Raw genomic sequence first — 23965 nt, forward strand, 5'->3', positions numbered from 1 at the left:
TATTTTAGGCACGGTATTTGGAGTGCGAAGTCTAATGGCTGACAACTGAGGTTTTCATCAATTCTTGTCCACGAGGCGGAAGTTAATTACTATTAACAATTGCACATCACGATTTTTCTTTTGTATTTATTTATATAGACCCAACTTATGTAAATATCATACGTATGCAACTTATTAACCAGCATGTCGTGTATTATAGTTATGATGAGTTAGATTAAAGATCCCCACTTACTGCTCAAATACACCCACTTATAAACATCTCATCTTATCTGATGATTACCACGAGAATGATGTTTTCACGATCGCGGAAAACCACCACAGATCAATTTTCTCAAACACACACAAAAAAAAATAGAATTCGACGTTTATTGGCGCAGATACGTGACATTTAAAACGCTAGACTCCGTACATCGCCAGCAGTTTAGTGGAAAAAGAATACAAACGAAACAGTTTTCTTTTATTAATTACTAGATTTAATACAAATTGCGATAAATATAAAAATAAAACTGTAAGAAAGGTGGGATGAGGTATGTTTCTCTATATAAAAATGTCTATACTTTGACATCTATAACTTAAACTATTTTAACGTATCAGAAACCATCCGTGGATCACTGATCACAAAGTTGTAAAACAAGAACATAGTGCGAGCACAGTATTAATGCGTAAAATGTGACTCGCCATCAGTCGCATAATTACAATACCAAGATCTGTTCCTCAATAAATATGAAGTAAAACACGCATCAAAATAAGAAAAAAATCAATGATTACTAATTAGGTGATGATAGACTAATGAAAATAAATGTTTATCACTTGACAGTACCGGTATACATGTATCGGAATATTACTTCTTCGTCTAACTTAACAGAAACCACTCATTTTAATGTCAATACTCATTTAAATCTGAATGTCACATTAATTCCATGATGTATTGATATATTGTTTTACACCGATTGTTTATAAACATTTTTTTTTTTGCTTCCAAGAGCTGCAACGTTGGCAATGTGCTTGATGTTCGCGTACCTTGACATCGCCAACATGCATTAAGGTCAACTAACGCATCCAGTGTGTAAGACATTTAGTGCTTTGGTAATTTGAAATTGTGAAGATGGCCGAGTTTATGCAAATCAACAGGCATTACATCGGTTTACATAAACCGTATAATTCTACCAACCACCACACCACGTATATTATGCTGACAATGGACAATTAACATTAACGGCACATACTTTGTGCGATCCACATCGACATTGACTTCAATTTGTGCGATCCATGTTCTTCGTCATCGACACTAGCTTTAAATTGTTGAATATATCCATATTGCACAAGAATATAATTGTTTACTTTTGGGTCTACGCGATGAATTACCACACACAACATTTACGGTTGGGGTTCATGTAGCTATCTACCGGACAGCTGAATGCTTTGGCAAAATCTTTAGAATTCTGAAGTGAACCAATTACCCTACAGATAAAATTAAAACAACAATTATTGATATTTTGAAGAAATATATGCCTTTTAAAGAACAATATTGCTACCAGCCATTATCACATATGTCATAGATCTGGTTAAACACGTTCTAAATATAAATATAACACAGATCATTGCTACTATAGATATGCAACGAAGATTTGAAGAAACGGAAGTGACGCAAAAAAATGGAAAACAAGAGTTATTGTTCTATACAACTTACAGTGATAATGGCTGACATCAATATTGTCCATTACAACAAATTGCCCTGATTTTGCCGTTTCGCTAATGGATTTGTGTATATAATTACACCGGGGGATCTAGTACTACTTTATACAGAAACATTGTTTATATTTGATAAATTTACAACAATAACTCTTGTGATCAAGTTTGTTCAGTAACACTAATGCCCCAACAGGCCCCCTTTTGCACTTGACATGCAGTTTCCAAATGAAATATATAGCACAGAAAGAATACTAAGATATAAAAAATGTTTCCCAAAGCTGAAGATTGTTAAAGGACAATATTGGTGCCAGTCATTATCACTTATGGGATAGAGCTTGTTAAACACATTCCAAATATAATTTTAACATAGAGATCATTGCTACGATAGCTGAGTAATACAGGTTTCCTGAGTCGGAAGTGACGAACGCCAAAGGAAAACACGAGTCATCTCTCTATATAACTGACTGATGTGACGAGTGATAACGGATATACGGGCGAATTTCTGCTCACTAATAATTCATTCGAAGACCAAAAGTATTTGCATGAGATTGTGACAATTCACAAAAAGAAATGACTGCCACTAGATAAGTGAACACGAAAGAAAAACAGAAAAAGTCCGTGCATTACCATGTTTTTATAAGATATAGAATGAATATAAACAAGGGAAGGTACAGACTATTTCTATTTTTCTCGTGTTCTCTTATCTAATGACATTCAGTTACTTTATTGAATTGTCAGGTATCCTCTTACAGTCCCATATATCAACGTTTGGTCTTCGAAGGAATTATTAGTGAGCAGAAATTCGGCCATATATCCGTTATCACTCGTCACATCAGTCAGTTATATAGAGGGATGACTCGTGTTTTCCTTTGGCGTTCGTCACTTCCGACTCAGGAAACCTGTATTACTCAGCTATCGTAGCAATGATCTCTGTGTTAAAATTATATTTGGAATGTGTTTAACCAGCTCTATCACATATGTGATAATGACTGGCACCAATATTGTCCTTTAACGCTGCAACATGGTTTAATCCACAAAACTTGCGGTACAGGATAAATACCCACCGATATCGCCCAGGGCTGTGAACACCTGTTAGTATCTGGTTAATGAAACCTTGTTTTCTCATGTTCGTACACCATATCTAATAAAATAATGAAGATATTAGTATGTCTAGAATTGAAATGGGGTTTAACATCCTACTCAATCCGGGCTATACGCCGTACAGTGCGCTATGAGAACAGTTTTCCCCGGACAGCGGTACAATAGATTACTATTCTTTTTAATTCCAACTGTTACGGTTTCTTTTATGTACACGCCAGCGTGTACAAGGATCTCGGTTTTTTGTCCACTCCGAACGACTAGGCACTGTTTCTTGTCAGGCCTCTATCCTGCACCACTGACAAGGGGAAACCACATAGGAAAACCCGGAGGAAATTTCTCTGCTGGAATCGAACTCCCAATATTTCTAGAATCATAAACATAGTCAACATTGGTGTAAAAGAAAGAAATATCCCGATGAAATTTCTCTGCTGGAATTGAACTCCCAATATTTCTAGAATCATGAACATAGTCAACAATGGAGTAAAAGGAAGATATATTAAAAAAAAAAAATAATTTTATAGAAAAATTCCAAATTAGGACTGATAATTATAATCGATCTTATAATTTACTTGTGCGAAATTAATAAAGAAGAGTTGGTCGTTGTTATATTTCAAACCAGGAAGTTGTGCTTCGTCGCCATATTTTTCAACAGCTCTTCTATATGCCTGAAATTATATTTCATAAAATTTAACCATAAAACAAAATAAAGGACTTAAAAATATTCCTTAGACAATAGTCTAATCGTTTAAGTTAAAAAGTAGTTTAGATGTCTTTTTGGTGTTCTCAGTGTTAATGGTTAGAAACAAAATATAGCTCAAAAACAATAAAAAAGTGCACAGAGAAAAAATATGTCACTAAAAAGGTAAACATAATGGTTGTAGATATTGCCATTTATCAACGTTCTTGTGACTGACAAGGTCCCAGAGCCACAGATTAACAATGCATTAAAAGAGATTAAGCTAGAGAACGGGGGTGGGGTATTCTGGTGGCACAGTACTGAAGGGGACTTATGGGTGAGCACTGTGTTGGTCAGAAAAACCGATACGATACTAATGAGTGGGATGATTTACCCAATACTACCCAATGCTACCCAATACCACCTCAATATCACCACATACTTCCCAATACTACAACATAATGATGCAAAATAGAGATACCAATATGATTGTTTTCAAAAATAGAGAGTTGTATCGCGGGAAATGTGCTTCAAATGCGATACCGATGTCTGGCTATCCCATTTGCCCCCCTATACCACCCAAAATAAGCCAATATTAACCCAATACTACCAAATACTACCCAATATGGTCAAATAACAACTAATATTTCATATAACAACACATTAGTATAATTACTGCAACGAATATTCGATATTTTGCAGAAAATTGAAATGTTTACCTAGTTATCTCCTTTTATAACCGCTAAATAGATTTTAGATTGTTACTCAGATTAATCACCCTTTTGGCTTTGCAGCTGCTTTCCAAGACGACAAAACAAGTAACCATATACCACATTTTATTCCTAGAATGACCCATCTCTCTCTCTCTCTATCTCTCTCTCTCTCTCTCTCTATCTATCTCTCTCTCACCGCTTGATTGTGACAAGGCGTGGGGTCATCTGTCAAACAAGGTGGGTTTTCTCTGGTAGCCCGATTTCGTCTCACTATTAAACGCGCAAGCGAGTAAATGAAATAATACTGAACTATATGTTAGTCCCGAAATTACCTAGTTAGTGTCGATTGTTTGTGTTTATCTCAAAATTAATGCTTTAACAAAACAAATTACATAATGTTTATATTCATTTTTTTCATATCAACTATGAAGTTATTTACTTACTGCACAATAATTTATTTTAAAATTAACGAATTTTCAGATGTTTCTTTCAAGTGTGTTATGCTCGACGCGACACTTCTCGGTTCATCAAAACTATCATTTGCGGCCTGTTACAGCTCTGTCCTGTTGGTTTCTTAGATAATATAAATAAACCAGAACTTGATTACCCAATCAACAATCTTAACCCCGTTGATTAATTGTTAGGTTAGGTGGAATCGTCATTTCGATAACGAGAGAGAGAGAGAGAGAGAGAGAGAGAGAGAGGGGGGGGGGGTAACGCCCATTCGACACAAACTAGGGCATTTCGGGTCTATAATTCAATAATTCGGTTGTGCGTTTAGATGCCTTTGCCGTGGTCGGAAATTGTAGACCGTGTCTATTCATTTAGGTAGTAATGAAATCAACACGACATCGTCACATGTGGATATATACCGTAGAATAATTAGAATTTGTTCAATATGGACAATATTAGAAGAATTTGTGAACTTTTGACAAGAGGAAAGGAAACGCGTTAATAAGTCATTGAAAGATAAATTCATATGCTGTCCTGATATAATATACCCAAATGATGTTTTACAGGACCACGTGAAGAAATTATATATATATTATTTTATGTTATGTTATATATTTATAAGCTTTTAACGTGTAATATTGGATGAATAAACTATAGCGGGGGCATCTATAACAATTTGTTTTCCTTATTTTCACTTCGTCGTCTTGGAAACAAACTGCAAAGCCCAACAAGATGATTAATCTATTTATCGGTTGTAAAGGGAGATAACTGCGTAAATATTTCAACTTTCTGCAAATTATCGAATATTCGTTGCAATTATTATACTGATGTGTTGCTAATTGACGATATTAGGTTTGTATTTTATAATATTGGGTAGTATTCAATAAGTATTTGGTAGTATTGGGTTATTATTGGCTTGATTTGGGTGATATAGGGAGGCAGATGGAACAGCCAGACATCGGTAATCACATTTGAAGTATATTTCCCACGATAATTCTCGCTATTTTTGAATAAAATCAAGTAATATGCTCATTTTACACCATCATGTGTAGTATTGGGTAGTATGTGGTGATATTACAGTGGTATTCGGGTGGTATTGGGTGGTATTGGGTAGTATTGGGTGAATCGTCCCGCCGCCATATTATTATATAATACGCACAAGTTCGAACATGTGAGTTTCACATTTATACTATAATTCATGTATTATGTTTACCCTATAACTTTGTTTTAATCCGCCATTATCAGCTATATTTTCACCTTGTGTATTGTTACCATTTATCTGAAAGAAAAAGATCGATACGATAATTTGTTGCCTGGTATTGAAGTCTACGAAATAGGTAATATTTTCATAAATTTAAATTTTAAAAATAAATAAGAATAACTTACATTCATACCAGTTTCTTTAATAATATAATTCGAATATTGGTCTACTATACATTTTGTTTTCTCTTTAAATCTACCAATGACGTCATCAGTCCACCATTGTAATAAATTACCATCTTTATCATACTGTCGACCTTAACATAATTATAATATATGTATTTACTTTAGTTTAAATATAGCTCTCTGTACTTCTAGTCGACATGCCAAATGCAATTTGTAGGTATAACAAATTATACAATCACATGCCTAACCAGATACAGCAAGACAACTATTCGTAGTAGATTTCAACCCTGCGCTAAAGTAGTCGATGTTCATCATTTTTTTAAAAAAAGAATGATAAATGATACCGTTTGGTTTCGAAATTCTACACTGCAGAAACGCTACCTTGGCTAGTGACTGCAACTATACGGACACAGGGCACCATTATTATTTCTACGCTGGTTACGAATATAGCGCAAACGTTATCAGCAGTCTTTCTTTCCCTCCACTTTTCCTCCTTTTGCATGTGATTTTTGTTGACATTCTGGCGAACAATCTAAGAACATACATTTTGTTCTAGGTTTAGGTGAATATTAAGGAATTTGTGACGGAAGGATTAAATAGGTAAGAGGTTGGTTACGTTGAAATGTTTACTAGTATATATGCCACTTCCAAGATTTCCATGGTGAACCTTATACATGCTTTTGAGCAAGAGCTTGCCACATGTACAACTCAAAGAAAATTTTATGGACGGTCAAAGAGACGAGAATTTTAATACATTAGAGCAGTGGTTCTCAACCTTTTTTTGCCAACGGCACACCTTGGAACACATGAAAAAATAGCGGCACACCTGGCTAAATATATATGAAAAATATTTGAATTTTGAAAAATAAAAACATGGCAAGTCATAGACGGCATATAACCGTAGACACAGACTAGTCATAGACACATAGAATGACTCAAACTAAATAAAGAATTCATCAGTAGACACCAGTGAATACTAAATTGGGATCGCGTGGTTTTTCGCATAATGGATGTGTTTAATGGCCAAAGGGTTTCATGGAGATCACAGAATCTGTCCTTTCTTAGTAAATGTCTCTGAAACCTCTTTATTCCGTATGTTATCAACTTGTCTTGGTATTGTTCTTATCTTGATGTATAGTTGGTATCATAAAAGACTTGTATGAGATTTTTTATTATGCGTTCCAATATAATAAGATAATGATGCAGTTAATGAATACAGATGTATTTTATGGCACCTCTGCATCAACCGGGATATACTAATCTATCTATACTAATATTTGTGACTGTCGTTTGTCTGTCTGTTTGTCTGTCTGTCTGTTCGGGGTTGGCGGCTACACTAAGTCTGCCCCAAGTCTGAAATTTGGGGTATAGGGGTCGCTCTGACCGGGGAGTAACATAGGCTAGGTGGCGTTAGTCTATCACTTCCGGTTTCGGGGTTATGACCCCCGAGCGAAGCCGGGCAGTTCGGGGTTGGCGGCTACACTAGGTCTGCTCCGAGTCTGAAATTTGGGGTATAGGGGTAGCTCGGACCGGGGAGTAACATAGGCCAGGTGACGTTAGTCTACCACTTCCGGTTTTGGGGTTATGACCCCCGAGCGAAGCCGGGCATTCTGCTAGTACTACAATAATAATAATGCAACAAATCACTTTGGGTAATTTTGTTACGATCACGATATATCTGGTAGTGCTGATCATTTGCTAAGAGTTAAGGACAACTTACAAACTCATATATATTTTAGGTATTTTTTTACCTGAATCATCAAAACCATGAGTTATTTCATGACCTATAACAACACCGATACCACCATAATTCAAAACTCTGTGAAAACAAAATAATAAATGTAAATAGTAACGTGTAAAGAAAGTAATTGTTAAAATAGTATTATTTTAACTTTTATGAATAATGAAATTGCAATCTGGAAAGACTGTACGTGTATATAATGTGGTCTACTTTAACGATAGTTTTGGTAAATTGCATCTTAGCAATTTCGGTGCAGTTCGGAAAAAAGAATTACAACTACCTACCTTGGAAAATGTTTATGATAAAACGGAGGTTGAAGAATGCCTGCTGGGAAAACTGCAAATAACAAAACGTGGTCACCATCAGTTTAAATAAATATATGCAATTATGTGGATCAAATTGTTTTAATTAAAATGTTGATATTAAAAGCTACCTACTTATTGCATTGCGTTGTGGGCTGTAAAAAGCATTGACTGTTGCAGCATTAAGATAAGATGGTCTGTAACAGAAATAACATCACGTCATGAATATTTATAAAGAAAAAACATGTCTGTAAAATACTTTACTGGTTGATAACTAATCAAGAAATAATACAAAATATTTGCATTTTGCATTAAAATCATAATATATGTATCTCATAATTTATCCACCTCATTTTTTTTCACTCGGTAATTTGGGGAACTTTTTTTATATACATGTAGGTTGTGATATATTTGCTATACAACGTATAATATCAGGAAGCTTGACACGATTTTGTTTTGACGGAATGTTTAAATTAATTTGTTATTCCGATTCCACGAACTATTCATTAGCACTGGGTGGACATTACCAATCCAGAGCATTTATATCTCTATCACTGAACCTTCCAATGACACAAATTTGTTAAGGGCTGGGGGAGGGGTGGGGGTATGTTATCCGGTGTTGGTTTGTCCTGAAATGTTTCTTATATCCTGACAGTTGCCACAGTGTCCAAACATCCACACGGGGAATTAGTCAGTTTCGGTTTTCAATTAATTGTGGCCTTGGGTCCATTGGTAATCCGTAAAAAGCTGTCAAATACAGATTTCAATTTGATTGTCAGGTTCCAAATTACGATAGAAACGGGTTTAAAGCAGTAATGATCCCATACATGGTATAATTCCAGAAATTGCCCTTGGGCCGTTTCTTTTTATTCCAAGTGTTGTTAGTTAATTTGTTAAATTTTCACGAGACAACTTTATGAAGATTGACAAGATGAGTTTTGAATTGCTCGAATATTAGTCACAAATTTCAATTCGCTGTTTGTAACCGTTCCTTGTCTTGGTAATTATGCGACTCTTTTAAAATAATGACAGTGTTTAACGGTTAGCAATGCATAATATAAATCTGTATACATATAGTGGTATATGTATATATACTATTCAAAAAAAGTAGGGGATATTTGATTTTGGGGGCATAATACTAAAATATGCAAATGACTACGAAAAAAGTCACTATAGAACCTAACAGAAGAAACATTTCCAGTTACATGTGACGCCCAAACGCACCAATAGCTACCGCATGGAATGCAGGTGATGCTTGGGATCATCATGGGGGTCCAACCCAAGATTTGCACGACTCTGACTTTGAATGTTACAGTCATTGTGGCATTGAATTCCAGGGTGGAAACATCAGTTTAATTGTTTTAGTGACCAGAAAACAAATTTTGATATGCGTCGGCTTACCCAAAATGAAAGGTTACGTGCCCTTGGCATGCTACAGATCGGCACAACACAGGCGGTTGTGGCGCGGACGATGAATGTTTCTCAGTCTGTCATAAGCAGGCTATGGTCCAGATACCGTGATACACAATATGTACAGGACAGACCACGCTCAGGTCGACCAAGGGCGACAACTCAAGCCCAGGATCGATTTATCCGTACCTTGGCCTTGAGAAATCGTGTCATCACAGCAAATCAGATCAGCGCTCGTCTTCAAACAGACACTGGTGTGAGAGTGAGTGGCCAGACGATTCGGAATCGACTGCATAGGGGTCACCTTCGCGCCCGACGTCCTCGCGTGATCCCTTGTTTGAGAGATCATCACATTCAGGCAAGACGTCGTTGGTGTAGGGATCGTCAACACTGGGATAATCGACGCTGGAGCAATGTGATGTTTTCAGATGAGTCAAGGTTCACTGTTGATTTTTTGGACAGACGTAGGAGGGTGTGGCGTCGTCGAAACGAGCGCTTCCAAGACGTTAACGTCATCAGACATGATCGATTTGGGGGTGGTTCTGTTATGGTGTGGGGAGGCATCACTGTTGCTGGAAGAACGGCTTTACATGTTGTTGCAGGGCGTGTTACAGGCCAGTACTACCGGGACAACATCTTGGCAGTCCATGTTGTGCCGTTCGCACGACGTCATGGCCGCCGTTTCATCTTCCAGGATGACAACGCAAGATGTCACAGGGCCAGGATCGTTAAAGGTTACCTCCAACAACAGAACATCACCACATTACCTTGGCCAGCACTGAGTCCCGACCTCTCCCCCATCGAGCATGTCTGGGACATGCTTGGACAGAGGTTACGTCAACGTCAACAACGTCCTGCCAATGTCCAAGAACTTGCTGCTGCGTTGCAACATGAATGGGACAATCTGGACCAAAATGACCTTAGACGTCTCATTAGGAGTATGCCACGTCGGATCAATGCTTGTTTGGCAAACAGAGGAGGATTTACCCGTTACTGACTTGGTTGTGATGCTGTGGTAACTTTGCTGTTTGACCCCGGGTATCATTTTACCCTTATAATGGTCAGTCTGTGCCTTACTTAGTCTAACGATCATTTGGAATAAATCGATGAATGTGAACTTCATTTCATTTTGTCATTTGTTTCTTCGTCAGTTTCATTAGGTGACTTTAATAACACTTAAAAACCAAATATCCCCTACTTTTTTTGAATAGTATATATTACTGCTGTGATACGTTTCGCCCAAACAATATACTGTGAAATTACTTCTGAAAGTCACAATATTTCTTTGGACGATAATTTTGTTTCCTTTCAAATAAATATTTGTTTTCGTTGTAAAAATCTCCATAATCTTTGTTAACGATGTATTGACAGATTGAGCAATCAACACTGTACTAATTCTTGCAAGTTAATAGAACTCACAGCAGCAATTAATGAAAACACTTTTAGATCAGTCAATTAATGAAAACAACTCCCGAAAGTTTGTAAGAAAGTGTTTTAGATGTTTTCTGGTAGTGTTGGTGTACTGAATGACATCGTACAAGTTTACCAAAATGGTTACTGGAGAGTCATAAATGTTGAGCGTAAAAGCCGGGTTTTTAAAGTCATTTCGCTGTATACTGTAATACTTTAGACGTATTTTTTAAGAGAAATAAATGTCTTGTCAGAGTCCATTTTTCAAATGAAATGTTGGTCATAGATTTTCGATGCTGGTCTGTATTATATTCTCGGCCGAGAATCCAAATTTATGAATGGGTATAAACCTGCACTGTTTTATAATTATGTAGCAAATTTGGTCTCTAAATTAATGTTTCTTGGGTTATTCTTTTATTTGTATTATGGTCCCTTATGCCATTGCCTTGCTGTCGTGGAAGGTGAGTTAAAATATATTGCAATCCCCACTGAAGTGCTTAAAATATACAAAACGTGACACTTACGCGTTTCTGCTTATGGGCGTACGTAAGTTTTTTAGATTTCCTACAACCACTCGATTTTGATTAGCTTCAACGTTTTCGTAGTACTTCAAGGGATGGTAAGTTCGCTAGAATAATAATAAGAAGAATAGGGGAAATATGTATGCACAGCGATAAATCAATAAAAGATTAATTTCAATGTTATTTTAAATGTTGACAAATGGATGCATTTATTATTTTGCATATAATGCTTATTTTAACAATGGAATAGAATTGATATAATGCCACACAATATTATGTGCAGCTACATCTAACTTTTTAATTAAAAACAACAATAGAATACGATTCGGGCAGAATACAACCAATTAAAATCTCAAGAAAAAAACATGTACTAAAAGATCTACAACGAATTTTATTGATCTGTGTAAGGTTTTGTTATGTAAAGCTTAAGACTATTCTCATTCTTAGTTTGTACAGTTTCGTGACAGAAAATATTACTTTATTGTATGGTGGGCGAGCGCCCGACGACCACCAGACACTGCATGAAAATGCTTACCTGATATAATAAGTCAGGAGCAATTTATTCTGATCAGCTGCTAGACAATTCATAATTCATTACACAGCTACAGACAGCTATACGCATTGTATTATAAAATACACCAACCCAGCTAATGAAGACCGGCATGCGCCATGCAGTATACTATGAGGGAAGTTTTGCTCGAACAGTAGCCTTTCCTTCAAACTCTTTGTCAATTTTCAAATGCGAACCGTTATTTTACGTGCACGTCGACGTTTAAACAGGACCTTAGATTTCTTCCCTTTCGAAGGACTTGAGACTATTCCTGGCCAGACCCTCCGTCCTGCAACACTGACAAGGGGATACCATACCGTGATTCAGCGCATTACTATCTGAATCACCGTGGCACCCATTGTACTAAGACTGTCGCAGGGTATAAATGTAGTAAATAAAAATATTTGAGATGACTCACATTTTCATATGATAAATTCAAATAACTGTCGTCCAGAATGGAATCATAGTAACCAATTTGACTATCAATATGCTCAACCTGAAATCAAATAAGAGAAATCATTTTATCTCCGTAGTTTGTCCGCTCTATTTGCTGTGTCGGATTTTAACCACCGATACTTGCATTTTCAAAACAAAATACCAAGTAAAATACCGAATTAGGGAACAAAGAAAAAAATGTGTTCAAATACGCCACTATGCGTCTATACCTTTTCTCTGGCTAGTTTTCTGGTGGGTTCATCCATCCAATTCAGTTCATCTAACAACTCATTGAACGCTGAACGCAAATTACCAATCATATCCTGTGCCTTAAAAAGAAAACAGCGATCTGGGCCCTTATTCACGAAAACTTAAACTAAGATACAATCGAAATTTTAAGAAATACTGCAATTCGATTGGCTGAGCAGTAAAATCAATTTGCATATATCCAATGAAGTTGCAGTGTTTCTTAAAATTTCGATTGTAACTTAGTTTAAGTTTTCATGAATAAGGTCCCAGTACTCTGATTGATAGATATTGAAATAATAATACTAATCTAACGGTGTTTCTATAGTGTTGAGGTAACTCACCCTTGTTTTGGAATCTTTACCAAACACATCATCGATATATAATCTGTTAACACCTAAATAAACTGTGTCTTTAACGTATCCTACACAAGTTCTAAATCGATCTCGTGCAACATTTATTCCTGATATTACCTGAAATAATACAAACTGACAGCCTCAATAAAGTGTTGTGATCACCACTATATTCAGACTCCTATATTCAGTTTAAAGGAGCATTAGGTGAGATAAGATAAAGAGCTGACCGTTCTCCCTATAATAGTTTAAAAACAAATAGGCAACGCAAAAAGAATATGAAGAAAATTTCAGTCAAATTGCTTCACTCTGAACCGAGATATTAGCGATTTTATTTTAAGCTAGCCTCGATCGTCATTACTACCGTTGGTACGTTAATAAACAAAGTCTCGATTATCGATTTTTACGTTAAATTATCCATCACAAAACGAATTCAAATCCACGAAATACCGTAGGCTAACGATGGCATCGAAACTGATGAGAGTTGATTATTGTCTCGATAAGTTAATTAATGACTAATCAATATTTTAGATAACATTTTAACATTTAAAGCCTAAAGAAAGGCCTGCAATAGGCAGATGTGGCTTATGCATAATGAATGTTTAATGTTTCAAGAAACGTAATTTCATATATGACCGTAATCAAACTTTAAAAGAAAAATAATCACATAGTTTTAAAAGGTAATCCATGCATCGTTTTAGTATATAATTCAAAACTATATACGCCATATCATATTATTCGAAACGTTAAAACAGTGCTACTGTTTATTTAAGATTGTTTTTCGAAAAATATAAATTCTACTTTACCTTATGATAATCAACTAAAATATCTCTAAATATATTAGTTAATAGCGGGGCTCTTTCAAGAACAAGTCGAAACAATACATAGTTAGCTAAGATCCTGAAAATAAGGTTTAAAATGATGGTGTGACAAATATGGAAAAGATATTGTTCACCTGCTTTCTTTTTACCGGACACAATATTAGTTCATGGCTGGTTCACTAACCAGGGAGTTTCGAGTTCGATTCCAGATTTCGACAAAAATATTTGCAGTCTGGTTTCCAGTTAATTATCAGCTGTTCAAGACCGAGGAGTTAGACAGTAACAGCGACTAGTCGATCCAATGGTAGGAAACACCGAGGACCCGTGTTACCAATGGCATCATGTTCAAGTCGACTGACGATTGGAAATCGAACTAAAAGTAGTCCACAGGATAAAGTTTCCCTCATATGGCAGCACACTGCACGACGTATGCCCGTCTCCATTGGCTCGACTGATGTTATATTTTAATACCCCATTTCTTTAAACCTTATTATGTAACTAATCTATAAAAATAAGTTATATCATCGTTCCTTTCTCTCTTTTTGTCATCTTATAAACTTGACTCACCTTGCTGGTGTTCGTTCTAAAAGAATAAATAATTGATCGAAATACCGAGGTGCTCTGTTGATAATTATTTCATCTAGTGTTATATTAAGTTCTACTCCGTCCATCTCGAATACTTGTTTAATATATTCAAACCATTCAAACTTTAAACATAAATAATAAACATTTTTAATTATAATTTTTGTATCCTGGAGATCTTCTCATCCTAAAAAGAATCACTCTTTGAACAGTGATAAGGTAGAAATGCATTAATACTATCTTTGATAGAAATGTCAACAGAGTAATGATTATAGTCAACACAAAACTGACTGAAACCTTTTAAATACAACAAACGGCTTCTGTAGCTGTGAATGTCAATATAAAATCATGGCAAAATACCGGAAACATTTACTTTATTAAGAACTAGAAGAATGCCTGGCTTCGCTCGGGGGTCATAACCCCGAAACCGGAAGTGGTAGACTAACGCCACCTGGCCAATGTTACTCCCCGGTCCGAGCTATCCCTATACCCCAAATTTCAGACTCGGGGCAGACCTAGTGTAGCCGCCAACCCCGAACAGACAGATAGACAAACAAACAGACAAACGACAGTCACAAATATTGGTATAGATAGATAGATTGGGGTTAGAATTTGTAACAATTAAAAACGACCAGTCCGACACTCTATTGTTTTAGGCAAAGGTAAATACTACTACTACTACTACTACCATGGTGCTTTAACGTCTGCTTCCACTAAAGTGATATCGCAGACAAGAACTAGGAGACCGAAACTTCTTCCTGTATATTAGAATGTGATTTTGCAATCTTTCCAATGACAAATGTAAAGTGGTGAAGTATAGTTTTATAAGCATACCTTGCTATAGTTCGCAGTAAGATCTGCTATACTACTTGGATTATATAAAATTTCGTTGTCTCTCCGGTCTTCAGCTGCAACTGAAATCTAAATATCTAATGTTTAAATATAGAGAGTGGGTAATATCAAATGTTTCAATATAGTGAGTGGGTAATATCTAATGTTTAAATACATGAAGGGGGAAATATCTAATGATTAAATATAGAAAAGGGGTAATATCTATGGAAGACCAAATGGGACTATATTCATGATTCTAGTTTCTAGATTCCGGTTTGAACATTTTAGACACGAACGCAACATTCTAAACTAATGATTCTTGTTTCTACATTCTTATGTCAACATTTCATGCACAAAATCAACATTTTAAACACGTGACTTTCTACAGCAGAGCGGTGTCAACGTTATGCAGCGACCAGCCCTTTGTTCGGACGTAAACCCGATTGAACATCTTTGGGATGAAATTCAGAGGAGACTCAATAACGTTGTACCAAGATCAAACACAGCTGATGGATTGCGCCGGGCTTTTCTGAGAGTGTGATTCCACTTCCAGGTGCCAATGGCATTCATCAATCGTCTGGTCCACTCCATGTACAGACGCTGCGCTGCTGTTATTGACACATGCGGTGGACACACCAGATACTGATGTATAGACTGTGTACAGACTCTAAACGTTCTCGTAATGTCTTGGAATTGTGCTGAATTAATCACTAATGTGTCAGCATACTGTTGATAAAAAAATGCTTTGATTCATTTAGTAAGTCGTTTTCTAGAATGCCTCTCTGGTTTTGAAATCGTACTGACGTTTTTTGGGTTGTTTTTTTTTTGTTTTTTGGGGTTTTTTGGGTTTTTTTTGCTGTTTAGTATAGAAATGTGGTAATATCTAGTTATAACTTGTACTATCAACATATTCCTGAAAGCAAACATAGACCAATTTCGTTTAGAGTCATCTCTTTGATCATGCACAAACATCCTCAGCAGACATATATTAATTCTATTAACATATGTAATCTCAGAAACGGTGTTACACAAGAGAAACAGGAATTTGCATCACTAGTGGAAAAACGTTTAAATGGACGATGGGGTTTTGACCAACCAGACATACTTCCGGTCTATGTTTGGGCAGCTACAGGATAATCTGCTCGCGTGTAGATGATACCGTGTGACACCACAGGGAATGCGTTCCACAATTAATAATTGTGGATAATATCCACATAGTACCTTTCCTAATGTTTTTTTTTCATAAAAATCGGGACATAATTTCCCGCCGTTATGGTGCCTGTAAATACGTACATTAGCTAGTTGAAATTCAAAGTCCACCATTTCTGTGAAATCATTTTTAACTGTTTTCTGATCTGCACCTAAATTTATGGACATTTCAATGGCATATTTCTCATAGGCTTGGACCATGATATCATCCCTATCTCGTAAATAATATCTTCTTCCGGGCATCCCAAATGTTGGTTGATCTATCTGAAAAATAATTGTAATTTGTAATGAAATCTATACACGTAAAAGGGCGATCCTGCATCATTAAAGGGACAATAACACTCTTGCTGACTTGAAAGCTCCAGAAAATAAATAATATCTCTATCTAAGTACCAGATGTTTAAGTGTCCTAACTGTTGTGTAAATTATCCATTACACCCTATTTTACTTGTCCAGAGGGTTCGAAAATATTTTTAAATCGAGGTTTCATTTGAAAAGGTTTACGTTAGACGTTTCAAACCATTATGTTGAATTTTTCAAAATTTTTAAATAAGGTGTGTTAAGATGAAATTTGTATCATCAATTAATTAAAAGATTCTAAAATAGTACAATTTGTTGACCAGAATAAAGATTGGGACATATTATTCAGTTACAACAAGAGTGGTATTGAGCCTTTAAGAAAAAGAAGAAACTTTAAAGAGATTTAGAATATAGTGTATCTGTACTTTGCGAAGTAATGACATACTTTCCCAGTTAAACATGGTTGAATGTGTTCGACAGTTTATTCTGTCTAGGAAACTTTGATTTGAAACAAATGCAACTAATTCAGGCGATGATAGTAATTACAAGTAGGGTGTAATTTTTATTTTTGTTCGGCTTCTAGCTATAGGAAATCAAACATCTATTAACGATGCCTATTTTAGAATATTCTAGAGCACTCGGTAATACTAGTATACTGATTAACTTTTCCACACGTGCATCCTCGGGTTACTTAGCTACAAAACAATAAAAGTATATGCAAATCTAGAGAATCAACCTTGCGAGCTGCCATAAGCAAACACTGCACTGTGAGTCAATGAAGACAATTAATGCAATTTACAAACACTAAATTAAGAGTAGTATGGCACATTCGAAGCACCTTCCAATGATGGTCTTCTCTAGACTAACATATCAGGCAATTAAAGCAGATTAAAACACCACTCACATATATACTTCTACTTGAAGAATTTTTAAAATCTATTCCAACAAATAAGTTGATGATTGGGCTTATTTTATAAGACTTTAATTTTGCCAAGATCTGAACCAAATCAAAGGTGCTTTCATTCCATGATGGTTGTAAAACTGGCCAACCACCTAATGACAGCAGACTCTCAACCAATGGCTGTATTCCTAGTTCTTCCATGGCAGCTAGAAAACGAATTGAAAATCAACTACAATATAGACAGTCTAAATATGCCTTGGGAATTTTGATTTTTTGATATATTGCTTTTCATTTAATATAAAAAGATATGATTAAATAAACTAACAAAAAGAAATAATACATGCTGAAGCTGGTTTATCTTACTTAAATTCAGACATGATTTATAGAGGTCTTTCGTCTTCTTAATGGCACTGATGTCTTCACTGGATTCCTTTTCTAAAGCATCTGAAGCATTAAGAAATAATATTATCTTACTGGGAACAAAAATACGCTGATCTAACAATCAAATTTTAGTAAGTTAATAAAATATATGCAAGTAGCATTGGTGATTGTACAAACACTGTTATAAAAATGTAAGTCCAATTATAGTCGATATTTTTTACATCAGAAGAAATGTTATTGTATTTTAAATAATCGACTAAATCAATTCCAATATGTATAAGTAAATATACATGCTTATAGCAATTATATTCAAAATTAGTTGGTTGCTGTGATGGTTGTAATGTTTGTATCAGGTTTAATCAGCTAGTCTGAGATTGCAACAGGTTAATTAGATATGTGTAGATGTTTAATGTCTGCGATAATAAAGGTGGATTTTTAAGTTTTATCGAAATGAATTCATTACAAGTGAAATCACTGCATTTCAAATTCCGATTGCGGTATGTCAATTACATAATTATGTGCATGCGGACGTCGTTGAACTTAAATTATTGGCTATGATAATGAAAATTTGTTTACGTTTTATCAAAATATATCCCCCTAGAAATACAGTTAATGCGTTTCAAAGCTTGTGACGGATGGATTGAAGGTCTCAAATTAAATGTCCCCAAGGTGTAGCTAGACTATTAAAGTCTTACTTTTCAATATGACTTCAACCTCATCTCTTAAAATAGTAAACTGATTGACGCTTGAACGGTCAGCAGGGATGACTGTTGATTTTAACCACGCCCCGCAAGCAAACTGATAAAAATCGTCACATGGATCCACGCTGGAGTTGATGTGGTCCATGATACGAGATGCTGAAAATAGGAAAAATAATTATAAATAATATCATTCATGGTTCTTCAATTTTTCTCACAGAACTGTGTTTTTCCATTAGTTTTAAAAGTTACAGAATTCTTATGACAAGAAAAAATTTAATACAAGATTCAGTGTCATGGCCATTTTGAAAATCTGTGGAGTTTCAAAAAAAAAACAACCAGAGAATTTCTATAAATAATTCATACTAAAGTTAAATCTTGTGGCAAACCGGAGAAAAAAGTACAGACTACTGATGCACATTTATGAATATTAACACGACTCGCCTTTGTGGCTAGTATACAATGCCAGCAAGTTGAAACAAGCAATCTAAAACAAATATTATGTATAACAAATATGTTACTCTCACTTTCGATAGGGTTCTGGACAACTAACCCGAAATCCCTTCAAAAAACGATCTCAGAAAGTCAATTTGTAGAGTGATTGCTATCATTTCATCCGACCTTTACGGCAGACGCGTATAATCATAAATCAATCACCGTGTTACATGTACTTACATGCCCGTATACACTCGGCGCTCATACAAATTGTGTCTGCAACAGAAAGTTAATATTTTTATAATAAAACAAAACAATTTTTAAAAGGTTTTTTTAGTAACGTTTAAATTTAGCAATCTGTCCACAAGTAAATAATTTGCTGACCACCGCGAAAATGATTATAAAAAATGCAACCACTTTTACGGATAGTTAGATTTATGACAAAGCGATTTTAACAGTGTGAGGATCATAGTTTCTTTCTTAATGGAAAAGTGCATCAAACTGAATTAAAGTGTTTTTACCTTTTCTTGATGACAAAATAATCAAGGCGATGATAACAGCTAGAACTGTTAATGAAACAATTCCACCAAATACAATTAACCATATTTCAAGCTTTGTTCTCCTCTTCCAACATCGTCTATTTCAAAAAACCGAATAAAAAGAAATGATCACATTACCTACTCACGGTTAGACTTAATAGCTGTTCTTTTTATAAACTGTGACGTGCATAAAACCATCAAAATCAATTACTATGGTTATAGTGAAATCAAGATAACAGTGAGTCTGAAAGACCTACGGGGAGGTTGGAGGGGGTGTCTAGCTCTTTAACGCGTGTGCATGAAATCATAAGGTCTGTCATTGAGTCAAGCGGCGTGGTTTCGATTCCCCGGTTGTAAGTCACAGTGACAAGGAATAGGGTCTAGTGTCCAACCTCGTGGGTTTTTCTCCGGGTCATCCGGTTTCCTCCCACTGCTTAAAAAAAGCAAATACCCACAGGCAAATTATTGAAATAAAATTTAACTATTTGTTAGTTCCAAAATGACCTAGTTGGTGTCGAGTGGACGCTAAAAAAATCGGATCATCCTGAGGACATCTTATGTCATCTTATGATCGCCTGTGAAGTTTTTCAGGCTCCGGCAGCATCTTCGTGAGCGCTGGCAACATTTTTGGCATTTCAAAAAAATTCCGAAAGACTTGGCGAAGTTTCATTTTCGTGTTGAATTTGTGAGCGCATTGCGAAGACCTCACGTAGTCGTGTTACTTTAAATTAATCGGGCAGATTCTTTACATACAATCAGGGGACCATGATCCTGGAAGTTACGGTCTGATATGCGTGAATATCGAAAGGCACCTTCATTGCTGGGTTATAAATGCGCGTTGTCGTACACCGAGTTTGAAGTTTCTACCTCCATTAGAGTTAGGCTCCTGTGTGGCGGACAAACAGTGACATAAACAGCCACTTAAAGGGGCTATCCCGATTTCAAAAGAGTTTCAAAAATAAAAGTCGGAGTACGTATGAAATTTAAGCGCCAAAATGTAGAGGAATGGTGTATTTACCTTCTCTCAAAATTCCAGCTCAAAATATTGAGTCGTTTGGACTGGAACCTCAAAACTGCTTACCCGGGCACGTAACCCTTTTAAGATTTCGGGTCAGTATTTTCGTTGGGTGACCTGATCATCGATTCCCGTTCCTTGAGAGGTCTATATAGCGAATGACCCATGTGCTCTACTTGATAACGAAGGGTAAATTTCACCTACACATTATTATTATAAAATAAAAGTCTAGTTTTATGCATACACCACATAATACAGCTTGGGACACCGGTCTCCATTTCCAGATGAAGACTGACTGGTTTAAGTTGTTTGAAAAAGTATCAAAAATATTGAGTTAGTTGCTCGTCCCTTAGCTAGAGGAATTTAAGGGATTTTAACACAAAATTAAGCAGTTTTATTCTCCAAAACATATCGGGATTAGCCCTTTAACCAAAGCTGCAAATGTTCATCACCGAATTCATTCAGTTAGAAGCAGGGTTGTTGGGTTCCCCAGTGTGTGACGGGCGTACGTATTTTCATAAAAAGCTGTATTCTTCAAAAGGCGATGGACATTACGTGTTGATAATATCCACTGGTGTATTAGCACGGTCCGTTAACCGCGAAAATTGTTATTGCAAATGAAATGGGATTTTATAATTCTCTTGCACAGAACTTCCTTGCATATTGACTTTAAAGGGACAATAACACTATTCCTGGCTTGACAGCTCCAGAAAATAAAAAATAGCCTTATTCTAAGTACTAGATGTGTTAGTGTCCTACCTGTTGCGTAAATTATCCATTAAATCCTATTTTACTTGTCCAAAGGGTTCAAAAATATTTGAAAAGCTTTACGTCAGGCTTTTCAAATCATTTAGTTGAATTTTTCCAATTTTTTAAATTAGGTGTGTTAAGATGAAATTTGTATCATCAATTAATTGGAATATTGCAAAATAGTACAATTTGTTGACCAGAATAAAGATCGGGACATATTATTCAGTTACAGCAAGAGTGGTATTGAGCCTTTAAAAGAGGGGTTGTATGATTAATCTAATTTGATTTAAATTAGTCTAAATATGAAACTAAAACTTTACGTCTAGACCAACGTTAGAAATTAAGAAGACTAGAAGTTATTTAATATTGCAGATTAGCACCATTATAGATTTTATTTGAGAGTGAGATAAATTTATTGTTCTCGTGACTCACAGAAACACACTGAAAATATACATCAGTTCTAAATTAAAAACATTATTTTCTTTCAGATATGTCTATCTGTATCATCTTGATATTATCTTGCTATGCTTCGTTAGCTCATGTGGTGCAGAAAAGTAGGACGTTAAAAGTAGTACTATACAGTGCTTTGCGTCGCTGGTTAGATGTGGAAAGCCAATAAGCCAAAAACTCCCCACATAAGATCACCATACTTAAAGATACATTATGTAAGATTTAGATCAAGAGCTAGCCATTCTTGCTACAATAGTTCGAAAATAGATAATGTAAAATGAATAATTTGAAAATTTCATTCAAATTACTCTATTGCGAGCGAAGATATTAGCCTTTGAAGGTTTGACGAGACGTGTGCAACAATTTGAACCACCGTACTGGTTGTTAGAAGCTAAGTCTCGCTCCTTCATTTTTAGCTTAAATTAAAATATTTCTGAACTGTTCTAATCTATTTAATATCGGGAAATTCCGATGCCATCGAGAGTTGATTATGGCCTGGATAAGTTAATTAATGTCTAATTAATAATTTAGAAAACATTTCATGACTAAAGAAAGACCTGCAATAGGCAGATTTAGCTCTTGCATAATATATGTTTAAAATTAACATGTCTTTCTCTCTACCCCTAACTCGCAGATGCAGTTCATTGACGGAACACGCTACATCATATGGCTCTCCTACAAATCAATGAGTTTATTCACAATCCATATGGTATCTCTTGAACTTCAACGGTCTCTCCCAAAATAATCTACATGGTCTATGCTCTCTAAGAATATATATGGTGTCTGAAGTCTATCAGTCTTACAACATTGGCAGTGTCCTTGAGATAGTCCTGTCAAATTTTTAATTGGACAAATATTACGTAATTAATTAAGATAATTGGTTACTAAGCCTAATGACCTCAAGAACAACCCTTATATGGACAGTAGAAACTTTCCACCATGGGAGTTCAGACGTGAATCCAGAATTAAATGTGTATGAAATTATAAGTGTTTTTTATAAATAAATCTATCACTCATCTAATTTGAGTGCGTGAGATATGACTTCCCTACAAAATGAAACCAATAATTAGTCAAAGCCATAGTTAATATAATGCTATTATTAAAATTTAAAGAGCAAAAATTCTACGAATCTTACTACATAAACCCCATTTCATTGATTCATTATATTTTACTTTAAAAAAATATTTTGGACAGGTAAATAGTAATCTTTCGTATTGGACCTAATATTTTGATATACGTATTTCATTTCATGGGCCCGGTTGGTGCAGAAGAGAGTGGACGTTAAACCCCATTTTGATTCATTCAGTAGATTTTACTATACATTTCATATTTGACAGGCAAATAGAAATCTCTGGTATTGAAATACCATTTGGTATATTAAAAACAACACACATATGCGATAACTGCATATTTCATTTTACACGCGTTTTGCTATCCACGAGCGTATATAGACTTTATGACATTTACGTGTCTCGGTGACAAGTGCATATCGAGAGTTCTTATTCTTATATCGATATCCCGGAGTTGCACAGGACTAATTTAACACATCGGCTCGTTTGCGTATACATTAGAGTTTAATAACAGAGTCTTCTTACCTTATACGATTATTGTTCCGTTTTATATGAAGATGTCTATCATTTACATCATTGATGCATTTCTCGCACTGTTCTTCAATAAACACATTATCTGCCATCGATATTTTTATTTGTCCACTTTCAGTACCTAATTCCAATGAAAAAACAAACTTACCAAGGTCGTATTAACTAGTCAAAACAAGTTATAAAAGCATAACAACCTTACACATATCAATTTCTTTATTTGTTAACGCGTTTGTTAAGCTTGCTAAATGATCTATTTGCATTGAAATGACCTTTAACAATAGATATACGATTAAGTGGTTGAATTGTACATAAATATATGTCAATTTCTTAAGAAAACCCACAAGAATGATACAGGCAGTGTCTTGTATAAAACAGTCAACAGGTCATATCAAACTGTTCATTATGTGCTATACAACACTGTCAAGAATGGACAATCGAGATATTTATCATTCAACCATAAACG

General features: G+C 35.4%; 1 protein-coding gene across 1 annotated transcript; it reads right to left on the bottom strand.

The window, feature by feature from the left end:
* Nucleotides 1-444: 444 nt before the first annotated feature.
* On the bottom strand, nucleotides 445-23650 carry LOC126828166 (neprilysin-1). The gene is made up of 22 exons (XM_050557764.2): nucleotides 23497-23650; nucleotides 19669-19784; nucleotides 19388-19423; nucleotides 18710-18871; nucleotides 17997-18077; nucleotides 17637-17839; nucleotides 16517-16696; nucleotides 15227-15313; nucleotides 14378-14517; nucleotides 13796-13889; nucleotides 12981-13109; nucleotides 12621-12719; nucleotides 12374-12451; nucleotides 11409-11512; nucleotides 8200-8261; nucleotides 8047-8098; nucleotides 7773-7840; nucleotides 6022-6152; nucleotides 5849-5914; nucleotides 3363-3458; nucleotides 2757-2833; nucleotides 445-1461 (listed from the first exon to the last, which is right to left on the bottom strand). The coding sequence occupies exons 1-22, from the start codon at nucleotides 23592-23594 to the stop codon at nucleotides 1362-1364; spliced, it is 2259 nt and encodes a 752-aa protein (XP_050413721.1). The 5' UTR covers nucleotides 23595-23650; the 3' UTR covers nucleotides 445-1361.
* Nucleotides 23651-23965: the final 315 nt, after the last annotated feature.

The sequence above is a fragment of the Patella vulgata genome, chromosome 7 (assembly GCF_932274485.2).
Source record: "Patella vulgata chromosome 7, xgPatVulg1.2, whole genome shotgun sequence".
Taxonomy (NCBI): Eukaryota; Metazoa; Mollusca; class Gastropoda; family Patellidae; genus Patella; species Patella vulgata.

Bases quoted from the DNA above. Each gene is read 5' to 3' on its own strand.
- LOC126828166 (XM_050557764.2), bottom strand. From the start codon at position 23,594: ATGGCAGATAATGTGTTTATTGAAGAACAGTGCGAGAAATGCATCAAT. The intron at 3,459-5,848 runs GTAAACATAATA...ATATAATTTCAG, and splicing joins GATTAAAACAAAGTTATAGG to GCATATAGAAGAGCTGTTGA. The intron at 2,834-3,362 runs GTAAATTATAAG...TTATTTTATTAG, and splicing joins TCTTTATTAATTTCGCACAA to ATATGGTGTACGAACATGAG.